This window comes from Dermochelys coriacea, chromosome 2 (assembly GCF_009764565.3).
Source record: "Dermochelys coriacea isolate rDerCor1 chromosome 2, rDerCor1.pri.v4, whole genome shotgun sequence".
Taxonomy (NCBI): Eukaryota; Metazoa; Chordata; order Testudines; family Dermochelyidae; genus Dermochelys; species Dermochelys coriacea.
In genome coordinates, this window is record NC_050069.1 from 90,881,564 (window position 1) to 90,901,281 (window position 19,718).

At 43.3% G+C, this 19,718-nt stretch overlaps 1 protein-coding gene across 2 annotated transcripts in view; it reads left to right on the forward strand.

Moving 5' to 3' along the window:
- RAB31 (RAB31, member RAS oncogene family) overlaps nucleotides 1–19,718 on the forward strand; it is a 99,183-nt gene that overhangs the window by 39,448 nt on the left and 40,017 nt on the right. For both annotated transcript variants that reach the window (XM_038392495.2, XM_038392496.2), the window contains exons 2-3: nucleotides 4,613–4,692; nucleotides 9,005–9,086. In XM_038392495.2, the coding sequence (XP_038248423.1) occupies nucleotides 4,613–4,692; nucleotides 9,005–9,086 (162 nt within the window). The remainder of the gene's footprint in view (nucleotides 1–4,612; nucleotides 4,693–9,004; nucleotides 9,087–19,718) is intronic.

Here is a 19,718-nt window from a genome sequence, read left to right on the forward strand (position 1 = left end):
GGTTGCATCCCAGTCAAACCCATATATAAAGTTTTTTTTAACAATCCATGTTTTTTAACCAAAATGGGAAGTTAGTCACAGGATCTCCTGTGGTTCCAAAGCAAGCTGTTTTTTCAATGTGTGTGTTCTTATGCAGGTTCTTTAATGTAAAATATTGTGCACTATTCTTGTGTATTTGTGTTTGCAAAACCCCATACTCATAGATGGATTCTTACATAATTCATCTTAATAGGATTCTGTATATATAAAAACCCCACCCATTGCTTGGAAAGAGACTGTAGTCAAGAATAAAACAATTGCTACTGCATCTTGCATAATTATGAGACTACTGTTTAGTGAGCAGTCATATGTGTAGTTTCTTCGTGAGTTTGGTGCTTGTACCATTTCAGATGGAAGAATTATTAAGGTAAACTCTTTAGGCTCTTCAGTATATGTTTGTAAAGTGCCCAGCACACTAGGCCCCTCACCTGGCTGAGGTCTCTGGATGCTACTGCATTATAAAGGTTAAATAATAAGGCCCCAGTTATGCAAGTGAGTAACTCCCTAGTCCAGTTGAACTCCTTGGGCTACTCACATTCTTAAATGTTTGAAGGATTGAGGCCTAGATTTATGTTTTAAAAATAAATCTCACACTCCTCCAAATTTAAACTAAAAAAACAACCTTGACTTCCTCTATTTCCTTAACTTTCCTTGCCTATGTATGGAGATTTAGTACAGTGGATGGTTACACCAATCAGCTGTCCGTCCTTGGAATGTAACTTCAGAAATATATTGCACTCTTACTTTCTCTAATCTTCACTTATACTTGTGATATATTATAAGCAATTTATGCGTAAATTCCTGTTAGTTTGTAAATTGGCTGCTAAAATCCAGTAATCCTACTTGAGGCTGTATATTTCCAGCATTTTCCTTTACAGTGAGGTGAGCATAGAGGAGATAGTACATAGTACAGATTGTGTGGTGCTCTGTGTGTGTTTAAGTATCAGGGTACAGAAGCTTCCGGGTATGTCTGTTCAGCAGCTGGGAGCACGCCTTCAACTTTGAGAGAGCAGGGTTCTGTGAGTCAAGTTGAAGTGTGTTCAGTATGGGAGGGTAGCAGTCAAGAGCTATCCACATATTGTATAAAAACTGGCCTGTCTCATGAGATTTCCAGATCAGTTTTGCAGAGCAGATGGAGACTTGAATAAAATTCTGAATTCTGTGTACTTCTCCCACTGAACATTCAGAGGTTCACTTGATGCTATTGAACCTCTCCCTTCTCCTATTTGCTTATCTCCATACATCTCAGTTTATATTTATATTAAGGATGTGTTTATGCTGGGATGACTAGTGATGACTAAGTATTGTGAAAAAGAAGCAAGGTAAAAAACAAAACATGACACTAGTCCCATGAGCCATGCACCTAATGTCCTTCCTAAAGCATAACTTGTTAAAATGAGAGTATATAAATTCTGCGTGCACCCCAGGCATGTGTCAGATATCCCTTTAATTAGAACAAACTTTATGTCCTGGATCCCTTGTCACATGGAGTTGTATTTTTTTGTGATTATTTTAAAAAACAAGTTGCCTTTTTCCCCCCTCATCGGAGCTCCCCATTTTACAAGGATGACGACTTCTGAGTAAGTACAGACTCCATTCCTTAGGGTGCAGCTTGATTCGTGGGGGCAGATGCTCAGCTGCTGTAAATTGTCCTAACTCCATCCAAGTCAATAGAGCTGTGGCAGCTTACACTAGCTGATTTGCCATCTAGTGTGTGTAGTATGTTTTAATATGTATATCCACACAGTCTAATTAAAACAACCAGATTACATGAGTTACGAAAATTGGCAAAGTGCAGAGCTCAGTGAACTGAAGAATAAGGTTGTTCATGTTACGTGCCTGAAAACATCTTGTTTAGGGTTTGTCCCTGGTGGCAAGACAAGGAACATCACCAGGTCTGAGGGAACAAGGTTTATGGACAGAAGAGCAATACAGCAGGGCAAAGTCCTAAGGCAGATGGTAGCAGAAGTATTTTCTACTGCTCTGTTTTAATGGAATGCATATATTACTTGCCAGTAAGCAGCAGATGCTGTCACAAGCTGGGACATCTCCCACATGCTTCGTTGCAATAATCCTGCCTTCTTTAGCCTCTGCAAGGTTTGTCTGAAAGGCGATGGTTACTCTATGTTTAGTAAACTTGATTGACTCTGATTTGCAATAAACTATTTCTACTAGTTTTCCAGAGTGGTGTATGGAATGTTCACGTATCCCAATCCACTTTCCAGGTGTGGTGGAGCAGGAGGGTGCCCCATTGGACAGGTGCATGAGAATATATTAAAAATTGTCCAGATAATTTTAAAACTAGCTATTGAATCATGGTCAGCATTTTATTTCCCTCTCCCACAAATGCTACTCTAAATATATTCTGAGGGCTAGTCAAAGCAATCACAAGGGTACAGACTGAGAGCAAGTGCCTTTAGGCTGGAGGCTACTTGAATGCAGGCTGGGTGTGTATCTAAGTTTAGCTGCAATTGCTGTGAAGGATGTAAGAGAAATAGAAACCACTAAAGCTTGGTTAATATAAATGAAAAGTGGGGAAAATCTAAGACTTTTAAAACTGATCAAAGAACTAATTAGCATCTTCTAACAAATGAGGCAAGCTCCAAATTCAGCTTGTAGATGCCACAGCCCTGCCAAAGACCAAATCCCTCTCTCTTTTGTGAGCTGTAATTGGACTTGCCACTGGCCCATTAAGGCAGCTGGAAATAAATATGTATGGCACTGAGGTGGCATCAGGTCTAGTGTCTAATTTTAAACTCTGGAGAGGAAACAACTTAGCCACAAAAGGGAAATGCAATTCCACTGTGCTCGGTTTGGTTTTCTAAAGCATGGTTAAAATCTGGAATAATAATTATATTATTCAGTGTTGCCACAAAGGACTTCTTACAATGTGCTGTGCTGTCCTGGGTTGGGTGACTCTGCAGCAACATCTGATGGAAATGATAATGAAGGTGAATTTTGGGGATAGCCACAATGTTTGTGGCTATTGACTGGAATCTGCTAGGCTGGTTTTAAATAGTGTTGCTCTCTTTTGAACTTTGTACATCGATTGCACATTGTCGATAAACAACCATCTGTTCTGAGTGAATACTTATTATGACTTGGAAGCAGACTAAATAAGGACAGCCTTGGATTAGATATGAGTTTAAATGATGGTTTTTCTAGTAAGCAAGGTTTTCCCACCCTTGATTCTTATACTTCTATTTAAACAAGGGAGAGGGAGTCTAAATACTTGGATTTGTTTTTTCCATCTTTGAAAAAGAAGATCTAGGTCTGCAAAAATGATTACAGAAAAGACATAGCCAAGTTTTCTGTATTATTTCTCTGGTGCCAATAGCATTGCCCTGCGTCAATTTGGAAACCTGTCAATTATAAAATATATTAAATGGTTTTAGAAATCTGGACACAAATTGAACTTACTGATCATGGGACTGATTCAATTTCAATGCCATCAGTGGGAGTCTTTCCCACTGACATTTTAATGAGTTGGATTGGGCCTTGGCTCTCATTGTTAATGTCCATTCAGTAAATGGAAGGGTCTGGATTGATACCTTTTCAACCTCTAGAAGAAGCCCTGTACATTTCTACTGTAGCCTAAGGAATCCCTCTATTTACTTACATCTCCCTGTACTTCTTATAAGGTTCTATGGAGTGGTCAAGAAGTACTGGAAAATGCATTTTTGGCTGGAAGTCTTGCTGCGGTATAATGCAAGAAACTTCTTTCCTTCCCTGTTTTATCAAGAGGTTCTGAATATGCTTCATATGAAGTACTCTTAGTATTTATCTCTACTGACTGGGAAGAATGATGAGACTGGTACCCAATAATGAAAGCAGGCTCTCCCACATAGCAATGCAGACAGAAACCGCTGAGACACTTGTCCTTCTGTTTTTATTAATACATTCAGTTTCATAGACTCCATAATGCATCCTACAAGTGCATTTCTAGGGGATTGTTGCATATCTTGGGTGGTTAAAGTCACTCAGTCCTTGGCTTCATACCTTATTAAAAGCACCTGAGACATTCTATAAATGCTGAGAAAGGCACTTATTTATCTCATAATGAAAAGACTTTGTTAGCTATTTATATTGGAAGTATACTTACTTGGGCCATCCTCTCCCCCGCTTTCCCCCTTCCCCACAACTAGTGTGCTGGAAGTTGGTTTTGCTCAGCAAAGTAACTATGGATTTTAACATGCAGTGTTTATTTTATTTTGAATGAGTAAATAGCTAAATGTAAACTTTTATAATTTAGTGACAATTTATGAATGTAAACTCCCCTTCCCCCCCACCAAAAAAAAGTTGAGATTGTAAAAGGATGGAATTTTAGAAATGCAGAAGAGTTAAATGAATAACTCCAGTTATGATGATGGCACTTACAAAAACAGTTAATGAACTATTTTCTTTTTAAATGCTTAACCTGCTCCACTTGCCTGTAGAGTAAGTTTGTTCTTTTTCGGTTGAAAAAAAAAAAGCACTGATTAATAATTCATATTACCACCTGAACAGTGAATTTTTCTACTGAAGTTCAGATAGCTGAACCTTGTGAATTTATTATTCTTCCTTTCATTTGCAGGATACTGGGGTTGGGAAATCAAGTATAGTTTGTCGATTTGTCCAGGATCATTTTGATCACAATATTAGCCCTACTATTGGGTAAGTACCCTGTATAATCTTTTCCTTGGAATGTTTCACTGCTGCCAAAATTGTCGTCATACTTCTATCTCAAGTGTCTTCTCCTCCCCATGTTAACTTCCCTACATTTCTTCCTCACTTCTTTGATGCCCTGTTCTGCACTCCACTAACTTCCCTTTTTGTGTGTGTGTGTTTGTGTGTGTCTTGCCTCACTCTCTGCTTGTGTTATTCGTTACATTTAGAATAGCCTCTCTATTAATATTGACCAAGTTTTTCTTCCTTCTCAACAACTCCTGAACAGTCACCTGATTTGTGAAGCTGTCACGAACACACAACACTACTCTGTGTTTTGTATTGTACAGACTCATGACTGGAAGCTTTTTACCCTCTAAGCTCTGAGTACAACTATGGGGTAATATAAATAATGCTAGGTTTGGGTCTGCTCTGTGGGTGATGATACATATGCCACTAAATGTCCCCTTTCAATGTGCTAGAGTGACTAGGAAACCTGAGTAATTCAGGACCAGATTATTCAGTTCTCACGGAAAGCAGGATAGGATGTGAGGCCAAATTCTGCTCTTATAACTAAATATGGAGTTGTTCTAGATTTGCATCAATGTAAATGAACAGAACCTGAGCTGTTTCCTATTCTAGGGGCAATGGACAGTAAATTCAGATAAATTAATTTATTTGTTACCACTCTCCTTTTAAGTTATCCTCTGCTTCATGGTAGCACCAATCCCTCACCAACAGCCTCTTAGCTCCAGCTATTGCACTGTGTAAGTTTTTCCTTTTTGCTTGTCAAGAGCTTCTAGTTTCAAATGATGTCTTGGACTATACAACATTTATGTCGGTTTCAAAATATAGGACTAAATTCAGCCTTCACATAAGTGTGTTCAGTTTCCATTGAAGTCAATAGAATTTGCACTTAACTCCAGGGCTGAATCTGAACTTTTGAATTTAAGAAACCATGACCTATTCTAAATGATGTTCACCAACACACCTACAACAAAGTAATGGTATTAAGAATTTTAATGAATTTTAGTGAAGGATTCCTTAGAGTTCTAAAGTGTAGGTACTGTCAAACAAGGTATAAGTATTAAAAGTACTTGCTTCCACATGCAGCAAAGCTTTCTTTTATTCCTGAGAATTCTGCACCAAAAAATTAAAACTTTTTCTGCAAATTTTATTTGTCAATAAATAAACATGGAGGCTCCAGTATGGCAGTGGGGAGCATAGGCCACTGGCTGCACGAAGGTGGGAGATCACCCTGCAACTGCTCCCCCCCTCCTCGGGAAACAATTCTTACACAGCACAAGGGCTGGTCCTGTTCCAAAATTACCCCAGAGCCCTGCCCCTTTGCACCAGGCATGAGCAGACAAGCTCAGCCTGGCAGGATCCAAGTGTGGAGGGGCTCAGTGTGGGAGGATCCTGGTGAGGGGTCAGAGGGTTCTGTGTGGGGCAATCTGGGTGCAGGCAACTCAGTGTGGGGGCCAGGTGTGGAGGAATCTTGATGCACAGGGGCACATTGAGCGGTTCCAGCTGCAGGGGCAATAGGACTCTGCAGGGGGATCCAGGTGCAGGTGGTTGGGGCTCAGCAGGGGGGTCTGCTGTAGGAGGATAGGGCTCAGCAGTGGGGGGTTTGGGTGTGGGGGAATCAGTAGGGTGGGTCCAGGTGCAGCTGGTTGGGGGTCTGGGTGTGGGGCACTCATGGGATGATCCAGGTGGAAAGGGGGTGGGGCTAGTCGGAGTGAGGGTTCAAGTGCAGGGGGTGGTCTGGATACAGGAGGTGAGGCTCGGTTGTGTGGAGGGTGCGGGGGGATAAGGCTCAGTGGTGGGGTCTGGATACACATTTGGTGGATGTGGGAGCAGCTCCCCATACAGTGACCCCTCCCCCCCGTGGTTGAGGGGCAGTGAGGGAAGGAGGTCAGTGCAGAGCTTCCTGAAGCCAGGGAAGGTTTCTGGGGGTGGGTATGACCTGGCCCTGGCCACTTCTTGCAGGGGAAGAGCAAGTCCTGACCTCCCGCACCCCCAGCCAGCTAAGACTTACAGCTGAGTCTGGCGCAGGGTAGAAGCCACTGGCAAGGGCGTTCACAGCCCTAACCCCAGCAGTAATGTACCACTCCGCCAGCTGCTCAGGCACCCGAAGTTATGCGCACGTGCTGCTGGGGAGGGGCACATGACCGATCTTGTGGCTTCCCTTTGCGTCCCCATCAGAAAGTTATTTTTCTGTGAAGAAGAAAAGAAATCTGCTGGGCACATGAATACTGTGTGCGCACAGTAGTGCAAAATTCCCCCATGAGTAGAATGTTTATAATGCATCACATTCTCCGGTTTTAATAAAACCAAACAACGCAGCGTAATCAGACCAAATATAATTCATCTGAATCTATTTTTCACAGAAACTGCAGAACTTCTAAACCCAAAGCATCACAAGCTAGCTCCTGTCATGCCATTTAACTGGGTTTAATTCAGAGTTCTCTTTCCAACACTTATCTCCAAATCCTCAGCCCTGCATCAGTTGGAAAACTTGGGAGACACTTGACTTCTCTACAGCAGAGGAAGCTAATACACCTTGTCCGTAAAGGAATTATTTGGGTGTGAACAGTTGCTCTTGTTTTGCAATTTTATTTATTTCATATCTACTTTAATTTCTTTATGAAAAGTAAGCTTTATTTGTGTGTGATGTTTGAGGTGGCTAAAAGCTTTCAGTGTAACACACTACTTTTACCTTGGGATGCACAATTGGAGTCCCAGCTGGGGATTTTATGACCAGATTCCAATAGAGTTTTGGATGACTGAATTTAGCAAATGGAGGAAGCTAGGCAGAGAGGAGGGGGCAAGGAAGAACATCATCACTAGCAGTATTGATTAGGAAGACATTTGCTCATAGTGATTAAATTAATGGGAACCTGAGTGGTCCTTTCGTTCTAAACCACTATCAATCCTTTATCAAAGTAAAGATATTCTACACATATGAAAAGAAAATACAAATTTTTCATAATTGTCATGTTTAGGGGAAAAAGATTTTATATTTGGAAAAAAACCCCCACTTTGGCCCATTAGTGTACTGAGTTAAATATTGCTAATATGTTTTGTTACCTTATGTTTTTTAAAGTAGGACAACTACGTAGGTAAGGGTTTGGTTTTTTTGCCAAATGAACTAATGTTCTAAATCCACAATTCTAGTAACCTGTAGCTGCTGGTGTACTGAACTTCCTGTTTTCAAAGCTGTGAAGTGTTGCATAATATGGAGAGCAAAAGAGTGATAGTTGGAAACATACAACCTCAAAATAACCAAAGAAAATACTGTTCTTCCTGTGTTACTTCATCTTTTTGTATCCAATGGAACACTGTTTGAATTGAGCAATTTACAGATGGCTATCCAGGGAACCTCTTGTGTATCTTTCCTAGAAAATGTTTCGAAAACACATGCCATGTGATGTAATCTGGTGTATTTCTAATCCTATCAGATGCACATCCTATCAGATGAATCTTTATACATCAGGGATAAAAGTTATCTTTGCAGGAATGGTTCAGCAGGGTCTAGAAAGAAACACAATTCTACCAGAGCCTGGGCAATCTCTTTCAGGCCTCCTTCAGCTCAAACACTGGTACAGAGCAAACCTATAAATGTCTAGCCTTCTTTCTTAAAGGGATACAATTTTGAAAACATCACATTTCCCTCTGAAAAAATTCTATCTATTATTGTTAGAAGTAACAACTAACATTATGGTGCCCAAGATTGGAGGGGATTGGGGCGAGGACTTTTTAGTGTGTTTACTTTGTACTTTTGGCAGCACTTTGTATATAGTTTGTTCAGCTGTTTTGTTGCTAGTCACTTACTTTTCCTGTCTCCTACACTAGCATGATGAAATCACTCATTCACTGCTTGGTGAGGTGCTAACATGTACACTCATCCCACTCCTTGCAAGAGGATGTTCACCAGGATCAGCAACAACAACAAAAAGAACCTGAAGTGCCAGCTGCCCAATGGACAGGCATGTGCACAGAGAAGAAAGGAGAAATGGGCCCCAGGCACGTTTGGTGCTGGTGCTCTTGAGCCTAACGAGAAGGATCCCTCTAAACCTCACCAGAGGAACAGAAAAATCCTAATTTGCATAAGCATAAATAAATCCAGGGGATACTACTGCATGGACGCTCTAGCAGAAAATGACTTTTTCACACCCTAACTGGCCTGGCCTAACCAAACTAACCTTCCCGAAGTCTAGAGTTGATGTATATTTGGAATACTGATCCGGTGAATTTCATTTGTTAATCTCACAGTGAGTTTGGATCTGAACAACAAACAGTTGGTACTTTCTCATTTCAGTGCATCCTTCATGACTAAAACTGTGCCTTGTGGGAATGAGCTTCATAAATTTCTGATCTGGGATACAGCTGGTCAGGAGCGGGTGAGTATCACTATGTGTGATATGTTCTTGTATGCCACTTCTCATCTTCACAGGTCTTTAACAAACATGTTTAATGAATTCTCTCACTACCCTGTGAAGTACGTCTCAGAAACTAAGTATTACTATTCCCATTTCACAGATGGGAAAACAGAAGCAAGCAGGTTAAGAGACTTGCCTAAAAGCAGAGACCACTGGATCAAGTTTAAACTCCTGCCCTCTTCTACAAAGCCCTGTGGAACTCTGCTTCTGCCTGTATATTGATTTACAGGCTGATTCTGATCTCTTACTCTAGAGGGTCACATACTTTGAGTACAATTGCACACACCACAGCCATGACTCCCTGCAACACCTCTCTTCATCCCTGCCATTCTCCCATCTACCACATGTCCGGAGCTCTGTGAGTCCTCCATTTCCCCCTTTCTTGCATGCCCCTGCATTATCCATTTCCCCCAAGGCAGGGGCTTTGTGTGTTTTCGCTCATTTTCCCCTTCTGCCACATGGCAGGGGTTGTGTGTGCTCCCCATTTCCTCTTCCCCACATGCCAGCAGGGATGCTGGAACAATTTGTATAGTGGGGATGCTGAGAGACATTGAATCAAACTGTAATCCCTGCGTATGATGGAAACCACTTCAAGCCAAGGGGTGTGGCAGCATCCCTCGTTCCAGCACATATGCATGCCAGCAACCCACATTTTCCCCTCCCATTCTGTGCACCCCCATTTCCCACCACTATAGTTTCTTTTCTGTCTGGGAGATAAATCATTCAGGGTGTCAGCATTTTAAAACTGTACTGGGACCTTGATCAGAGCTGAGATGAGGGGCATTGTTATGCTGGATGCCGTTAATAGCTGTCATCAACCAGTTCTTTGATTTTATAAGCCACAACAATGGTGGGTGAAGCTGTGCTGGTTCTGCTAACCAGATGCCAGGGCTCCACCTGTCCCCCATTTTCTCCTTCCTGCTTTCTAGTTTTCACCAAAATCAGTAGAATTCTGCCAACTGATGTTTAACTTCTCTTGAAGTTGTGGAATTTGATGGGATGCAGCCAATGATGAGCTGCCAAATCTTAACCGGTTCCCTATAAAAAGTTCTGATTTAAGGGATGTGCCCCAGTGTGTATTTTTTGTAACAACAGGGTTACCATATGTCCGTATTTTCCTGTATTTTAAAAATTCCTCCCGGATGGCGATTTAAAAACCAAAAAGCCTGACCTGTCTGGGAAAATATGGATGTATGTTAACCTGCCTAAAGTTCCTTTTTAAAAGGATGGGCCTGAACTAGAGATGAGCTCCGTTTCACATGTGTGGGTCCCCGCCACTCCCTGGGGGTGTGCTAGGCTGACCAGATATCCCGATTTTATAGGGACAGTCCCGATTTTGGGGTCTCTTATATAGGCTCCTATTACCCCCCCAACCCCTGTCCTGATTTTTCACACTTGCTGTCTGGTTACCCTAGGGTGTGCACATGTGTGAGTCCCAGCTGCTCCCTGCCCCCCTCATTGAAGCAGGTGTGCAGGGTTACTGCCCTGGTAACTGCAGGGCACCAGTGGACGTGGAGCCAGCTGCAGAGAGGGGCAGGGCTAGCTGGAGACAGGGGGTGCAGGGCTGGCTGCGGGCAGGGCAGTGGGTGCGAAGCTGGCTGGAGACAGGAGGGTGCGGGGTTGGCTGGAGGCAAGAGGGTGCGGGGCTGGCTGTGGGCAGGGCAAGGGGTGCGGAGCTGGCTGGAGACAGGAGGGTGCAGGGTTGGCTGGAGGCAAGGGGGTGTGGGGCTGGCTGGAGACAGGGGCAGGCTGCAGGCAGGGCAGGGGGTGCATGCAGCACGGGTTGGCTGGATACAGGGCAGGGGGTGCAGCAGGGGCTGGCTGCAGGCAGGGGGGGCAGGGCGGACTGGAAACAAGGCAGGGGGTGCGTGCGGCGGGGGTGGCTGGAGACGGGCTGGCTGCGGGCAGGGTGGTGGGTGCTTACGGGGAGAGCAGCAGGACGCAGCCCAGGCCCAGCAGAGCAGCTGGGGACCCACCAGGCAGCAGCGGGAGCCTCAGGGCCAGGGGTCGGGGGAGCAGCAGCACCAGGGCTCGTGCACAGGGCCAGGCGGCAGCCCACATGGCTCCCGCAGCGCAGTGCCCCCGGCAGCCGGAGGAGGAATTACATCACTTCCGGGCTGGAGCCCATCAAAGCCTCAGTGCCCCCTGTAGGGAAGCAGGTTAACAACCGGTTCTAAAACTGCTTCAAAATTTAACAACCAGTTCGCGTGAACTAGTGAGAACCGGCTCCAGCTCACCACTGGATGCAGCATTCCAAAGTTTTCACATTATGTACAAACAGAAAAATGCCATTGAGCATCTGGTCATACTTGACACGACCATTACCTAGGGGGTTGTGAAAAGGGGGTATTGTGTATGCCAGGTCTATGACTCCTGGGAATTCCCCTATACTGGGCCAAAATCCAGGTAATCAGTTAAGCTGGCTTCACTGAATGCCCTCTTTGCACTGTCAGAATGACACACAAGAGGGATGGGAAGCAAGCTGAAGAAGGGTTTTGTGCAGCAGGATTTGGCCCAGTGGATTTATTTTGGTGTAAGAACTGATCAAGCTCCTAGCTTCTTATCACACTATCCCATTGTCTTCTCTGCTCTGCTAATAATGCCAGTTTAAGCCTTGATGTCCTGTTTGTCTGCCTAAAATTGTCTCTTTGCCCTTTTGCATGCTGCCTTTATGCATAAAATTTCTTGCACCCTGGTAATGAAGTGGGGAATAAATTATCTGTAGAATCCCACTATCCCTACAGACACTCTGATCTACTTTGTATCACCTCTGACTTGTTCAGCTGGGATTTCACTACATTTCTCCCTGTGATGAACCCAAGATTTATGGCTTCAGCTAGCCCTACTCCACATTTGGATGGGTTATCTGTAAAACCCATTTTCTTCAGGGTATCCAGTACTGCTTCAACCTTTTCCAGATGTGTCCCCCAGTCTTGGCTGTGTATGATCATTGTGCAAGTAAGTGGCTGTATACCTGGTACGTGGGCGTAATAGCTTATCAATGAGGCATTGGAAGGTTTCTGGTGCCCCATGCAATCCAAAAGGGAGGAACCTGTCCTGGTCTAAGCCTTCTGGTGTAGAAAAAGCAGTCTCCTCTTTGGCAGCTTCCGCTAGAGGGATTTGCCAATAGCCTTTGAACAGGTTGAGGGTAGACAAGAATCTTGCTTTTCCCAACTGGTCTATGAGCTCATCTATCTGAGATCTGGGGTAGGAAACAAACTGGGACAACTCATTTAATTTTCAGAAGTCATTGTAGAACCTTCTAGTACCATCTGGTTTAGATATCAGAATGATTGGGCTGGACCACTAACTATGGAAAACTTTGACTCTCTGCTCCAACATCTTAATTTCTGTACTTATTTCCTCCCTTTTATCCTCAGGGATTCTGTATGGTTTAAGCTTTACATTCACTCCTGGATTCGTGATGTGCTTCTGTAGTTCTGGCTGGCTTCTCTGGTTTCATTCAATCATCTTGACAACTTCTAGGAGCTGTACAGGGGTAACTCTGGAGATATTTTGACTCATTCCTGAGGCTTATCTTCCCACAGTAGTGTCTCTAGGGTGACCATATAAGTTTCTATGTGTTGCCAGGGCTTGAATAGGTTAATGTGATAGTTTGCTCCTGCTTTGGCCTCTATTACTTTGTATGGCCCCTGCCATCTGGCCAATTGCTTGCTTTCTATTGTGGGCGCCTACACCTTTACCTGATCAGAAGTCTGGAATTTCTAAACCCTTGCTTGTCAATTATAATAGACTTGTTGGTCTTCTGTGGCTTTTTCCATATGTTCCTGCCCTACTGGAATGACTTGGGATATTCTGTCCTGCATCTGCATGACATGTTCAATGACATTGGTTCCTTGATTAGGCTCTTCCTTCCAATCTTCCTTGGCAATTTCCAATATGCCACAGGCATGGTGACCATATTAGTAGGGTGACCAGATGTCCTGATATTAGGGGTGCATTGTCTTATTTAGGCAACCTATTACCCCCCTTCTCCAGTCCTGGTATTTCACACTTTGTATCTGGTCACCCTACTGGGTACTTCCCTTATAGCAAACATTGGGTAGAATAGCAAGATATCCTAGTTTTTTCCATCTTGACTTGCTACTTTCTATATCATGCTTTTCAGTGTTCCGCTGAAGCGTTTGACCATGCCATCAGTCCAGATAGTAAACTGAAGTGCATAGGGCCCGTATTCAATGTATCACACACAGCTCCTTGGTCAACTTTGATACAAAGGGAATCTCTTGATCAGAATCTCCTTGGATATTTCCATTACCATCTCATAGTAGGGCTTCTGGCCCTCTCCACACAGGAAGGGAGAGAGGCCAGGAGTCACATAAGGCTGTTTGCGGGGGGTGGGCAAAGGCAGTGGCATGTAGCCTGGGAGCCTAGCAGCAGAGTTTGGGTGTGGGAGGGGGCAGAGGGTTGGGGCATGGGATGGGATGAGGTGGGCTCTGGTCAGCGCTTACCTGGGAGCTCCCTGGAAGCAGCAACATCCTCCTCGCTCAGCTACTGGTGGAGGCGTGTCCAGAGAGCTCTGCGTGCTGCCTCTACCTGTAGGCACTGCACCTGAGCTGTGGGGGCGGTGCCCTGGGCAGAGGCAGCATGCAGAGCTGCCTGGCCATGCCTCTGTCTAGCAGCTGTGTGAGGGAGATGTTGCCACTTCTGGGGAGCCCCCTAGGTAAGTGCCACCCAGAGCCTGCCTCGCTCTCTCATGCCCCAACCCCGTCCCCTCCCATACCCAAACTCTGCTGCAGGGGCCCAAGACTGTTGCAGCAGCAGCACCTGGCACAGGGGCTGCCTGAGCTGTCCCTGAGCAAGGTGCACTGGCCTCTGCAAAAGTCAGAGATAACAGAATCAGTGACCTCTGTGACAAACTTGCAGCCTTACTGGTAACCAGTTGCCCACTCTGGGCCCAGTTATGGTGGGAACCAAGCCCCCATCCCCAAACAGAAATAAATGCAAGATTTTCTTTATAGAGAAGCCTTTTTCCCCTTAGTGCAGACAACCCTTCTGCAGCTTGCTTCTCTTCTCTCTCTCACTGGAAGAGGTTTTCAAAGATCAGAGACTGCCCTTAATTGGATTCAGGTGTCCATGATTAACTTGAGGTAACCTCTTTCAGTTCATAAGAAAAAAGGCTTTAACCATTCTAACATTAATATGCCTGCTTTAACTACTCTTTTAGAACTGTCAAGTCTGACTTTGTCACAGCTGATAAACCCCCAAACAACACAATCCTTTGTTCCATCATGATGTATGCCTGCTCTAAATGGGTAACTGCATACTTTTACTGGTGTCACTCCTGATCTTTCTCCTCCATCACCTTTATTGTCCCATGTTGTAGAATGTCTGAAACTAGATGGTAAACTCCTCCACGCAGGTATCGTGCTTTTTTTTTTTTTTAAATTGCATCATAAGGCACCTCACATACACTTTTTCTAACTGTGTTCAAGCTCACTTCCTGTTCTTAGCAACAAAATTACTTACATATTTTTCTCAACAGTGTTTTGGTTTGGCTTAATTCTTCTAAATTTAAGTCCAAATGTGAGAACATGTGTGTGCGTACATTATAATCAGGGCCTGGTGCCTTCTGCAGTTCTACAGCTGCCCAAACTGCTGCCACATCTGCACCATGGTACAGAAAGCTCTTCTACTGCTTTCCCACTCACCCGGGTTTCAAAAAAAGCATAATGGTCATGTGCTGACCACCATTTGGTTCACTCTGACTCTAATCAGAGGTCTATTTACCCTGCCTTTCACTCCACTCCACACAACCTCCAAAGCCACCACGCCTTTTCCCATACGGACGTGGAAATAGGAGAAAGAATACAAGAAGATGGACGATCCCTACATCCCCCAGGGGTGCTGGAACAATTTGTATAGTGGGGGTGCTGAGAGCCATTGAACCAAACTGTAAATCCTGCATATGATGGAAACTACTTCAAGCCAGGGGGTGTGGCAGCACCCCTAGTTCCAGCACCTATGCATCTCCTGAAGATTTCATGGCAAGGCAGGAATAGAAGCAGCTGCACTTAACTCTCCTCCCCCTAGCAGTGTAAATCGTGACAGGAGAAGGGAGGACACCCCCAGTCCCTCTATCAGACAGAAGGATTGAGTTCCTTCTCCCTCACCCCTCCAGGCTCTGCAGTCAGAAAAGCTTACGACTGCAGAACAAAGCCCTTCTGGGGGGGTTCAGTTAAAGTGGCAGTTAAGACCTACAGACAATAGTTCTGACAGGAGCTAATAATAACAACCATACATAATGGTTCCTCATCCTTCCATCTCACTGTTCTTTACAATGAGGCATAAGTAATATCTCTATTTAACAGGTGGAAAAACTGATACAGAGAGTAAAAAAAAAATTCAAAACTTGGGCAGACTCAAATAGTCATGCAGGCACTCCGCCGGGCGAGAGTCAAGTCTGTTGGGCTAATTAGAGCTGGCATTTGGCTGTGCCCAAGTTGTTTGAGCACTAGTTCTGGCTACATCAGGCCACTGAAAAGCTTAACTAAAAGTATGAATATAGCATAGATTAATTTTCTTCCTTAAAGTTTACAGAAAATGTAGCACATTTTAAAGGAGCAAACAGCAGGCCTGTTCCTCCATAACATCTTCAGGAGCAGGTCTGTTTCTGTCCTTTTGCACCCTCAACTTCTTTCCTTCTCTGCCTTTGATCCTCCAGTGGCATTTGAATCAATATTTGGGCTTCCTCTTGTAGGGTGACCAGATGTCCCAATTTTATAGCGACAGTCCCGTTATTCAGGGCTTTGTCATATATAGGCGCCAATTGCCCAATGCTGATTTTTCACACTTACTATGTGGTCACGCTGTCCTCTTGCCTCCTCATCCTCTCCCATCTTCTTCCTGTCATGCTGTCTAAAACTAGCCTGCATTTAGACTGCTCACCAGTAGGTGTCCAGACCTCATTAGCAGATGCAATTTTGTCATGTGTAATTACATTTAGCACCTGGTTGTAATTTCCAATCATCTCTGAGAAGCCAGGATGCTTGTATGGATGCTTTAGGAAATCGCAGTGAGAACTGGAAACCTCAGATGGGCATCCAAATGGCTGTTTGTATCAGCTCAAACTTTTGGAAACTTTTGCCACAGTGTGTGTGAAACTGGAGCAGGAGAAGCAGTTCAGCACAGTCACCCCACAAGCCAGCCAGCCAGAGCTTGGTCACAGAAAACCAGATTATGGAAAAAGTCAACACTTAACAAAAGCTATTTCCCTGAACCACAGGGTGTTTTAACTCAGACTCACAGTTACAGCTATATGGGAACCAGAATTTCCTTTCAGCAGGAAATTCTGCAATTTCAAAATTTTGTTTTAGTTCCGAATCAGAACAAATTGCCAAATTTCAAACTTTTCCACAAAGCAAATTTTTTGAAAAATTTCATTTTGGGTCAATTGAAGCATTTCCTTTGAAAGTTGAAATGTTTCATTATAATATCAATATAAATATAGAATATAATATATTTTCAAAACAAAAAGCTCCATTCCAATAAGGTCCAACTTTATCAAAATGCTTAATCTCAATTTTTTTCAAAACAAAAATTTTATCAGAATAAACACATTCCTGTGGCAAGTTTTTGAATTGGACAAAAAGGGCATTTTCTGTTGGAAAATTGTAACAAGCTGTACTTGCAGCCTTTCTCCAGACATCTTTCTTCCTGTTCCTGAAGCAATTACTTTCCTAGCCCTGCCCTGGAGCGCCTGTGGGAGCCTGAGTTACTATTAACTCCTCATTTGACAGGAGTGCCAAGTGACTGCTTCACATTCCACTTCTGCAGCATTTAAGCACAAAGTGTGAAAAGATGCTGTAGTTTCCCTTTTCAGAGCCCCTGACCAATCAAAGCAGCTGCCTAAGAGGAAAGAAGTTTTATCTCTGCATTTCTTCAAGGGTGGAGGAAGGAGAGAATGGTGTAGTCAGAACAAAGCAGCTTAGAAAAAAGATGGAAAAACAAACAATGAGAAATTTCCATGCCTAACATATAACAATCTGCCACGAAGCTTGGACTGAGTACTGGCAACACAGCTCTGCCCCTAATTCATGAAGGGGATTTCAAAAAATAAAAAGAACCTGCATAAGTAATGCTAGATGGAAAATTCCAATGCCTAAATCTGCATTTTTAATAAATGTTTTAATAAAAGCCTACAGCAATTTTTGCAGTATGATGAGAATGTTAGAAAATGGGGTTCAGAAGCAGACTTCCTGCCTTGACAGGGATAGGAGTGAATACTCAATTAGTTGTACAGTGGATGTGCTGAGCTTCCAGAGAGACTTCTGGCAGCGCTGCGTGACTTTCCAGTACCACTTATTGAGGAGAGTGTAGGTTGTTTTGTCGGGGGGGGGGGGGGAAGAGAGCTGTTGCGCCATCCTTCCCTTTCTAGTGAGGAGGATTTGAAACCTCAGCAGCATCTTTAAAAACATCCCTTTGCTTCTCCCTGTTTAAGTATCAATCTCTGATGTCTCAGTTTTTGTGATCATATGTTGTCAAATGATCCTACTTATTCCACATTCCAGAGTGTCACTTTTCCTCCAGCTTGCCTTTTTTTCTTAGTGCTTTTCCTCACACTTACAGTGCTGCCCTGAACTGCATGGATAAAATTTGTGACAGTTTTGTTATCGTGCGCAAGTATTGGCCCCCTACAACCAATCACAAGTTAGCTAAGGATGTTTTTATTAGTGTGTATTTCAGTTTGTGATGCCATAAGTAGCTTCTAATTACAATGCTTTTGTCTGTATGCCTTGAGCTGCTGCTAATTTTCCATTTTGCCAGCCTGACGAATATTGTGGCAGCCAGAAGGCTATGTTTCCAAGAAAAGGAAATGTATGTATACACTTTTTTGCTACTGTTTTTTAGTAAAAGGGCATCCAAGTGTTTGAGCCCCGCTAGAATTCATGTGCAGGGGTATTTTCATAATTCCATATGCAATAACTTCATAAGTGGCTAAAAAAACCAATCCAAATGGATGTAGCTTTTACTCATGCTTTCACCCTCAGGGACCTCCTCTCCAGTCTCTCCCACACCGACAAGTCGCTATTCACACTTTGTGCATAGATTCCAAGGCCAGAAGGGACCATTGTGATTATCTAGTCTGACCTCCTATATAACTTAAGACAAAACTTCCCCCAAATAATTCCTAGAGCAGATCTTTTTAGAAAAATATCCAATCTTGTTTTAAAAGTTGCCAGTAATGGAGAATCCACCAAGACCCTTAGTAAATTGTTCCAGGGATTAATTAACCTCATTAAAAATGTACACCTTATTTCCAGTTTGAATTTGTCTAGCTTCAACTTCCAGCCATTGGATGCTCCCATCACTTAGCAAAATTCTATTCCCTGATTTCATTGCCAGCTCATGGACATCCAGTAGGGCGTGCTGGAGAGAGACGGTACCTTTCTAGTCCTCCCTTTTCCCTGCTTGAGAATCAGAAGCTAGAACCCTGCTTTCATTCAGTTGCCTTCCTAATAATGCAGCACTATGCACTAAACAACTACAGACTTTACTAGTTCATTTGACGTCTTTCCCACTTGCTGAGACACTTCTGGCTTTCTTCTGAACAGAGAATCAGATATTGTCTCTTGCCCTCCTTTACAGCAACAGGGCTTTTGCCACAGGGTTCTTGCTCTGCCAGAGCCTGGAAAGTATAAAGCTAACTCCCATTGAAATCAGTGTTTAAATACCTTTTAAGAGCCTAGTTAATAACTTATCCTCAGAATACACAGACCTTGAGTTAGAGTTCAGACTTGTCCTGTTCCTGGACTTTAGCTTTATTAGAACTCAAACATAATACAATGTAGCATAATCTAAGGGATTGTCTTCATTGCAGAATTAACTCAAATTATAACTGAAGTGTTGCCCCTACCTTGAATTCCGATCTCAAGCAAACACCTTAGCTTGAGTACTTGTCATCCTTTAAACACAAGTTATCTGGGTGTATAGGCTAAAGCGCAAGAGAGCACTTGTCAGCTGCTAACACAATCTGTGATGTTAAGCCAATTTGTTTAGCTTCAGTGCTGTTTCATGATCACTCTCGCTCAAGATGGCCTAACTCAAATGTAGATTAACTCAAGTTAACTCTTCAGTGAAGACAACCTGAGCCCTGCCCTTAGGGCTTCAGACTAGGACTCTTCTGCCCTTTCTGTAGAAAGCAGCTCTCACCTTTGTATACCTTGCATGTTGTAAACAAGCCATATCTGCCATAACAAATATACAGATTTATGCAGGCTTCTAACAGCTGCTGCTAAGGTAGGACAACAGATGAGTTCTGTCACAATTTCATGTTGTTTGTTTGTGTTTTTGTTTTATTTTGTTGGGGGTGGGGAGGGAATGTCACCATAAATAAGCAAATAAAGGCAACATGGCATTTACACTTGTAAGACTGATCATAAAACTAGGTAACTACCTTGATGTGTGTGTATATTTTCATTAAACAAACAAACAAACAAAAAAAACCCCTCACATGCAGACTACCAAAGAACAATAATTCAGAATAAAGATTTAATGTCACTAGATGTTTCACTTAATGACTGATCTTGATAAGGGCTGAACACTGTCATTTCTAAAATATTTCAAAGCTTT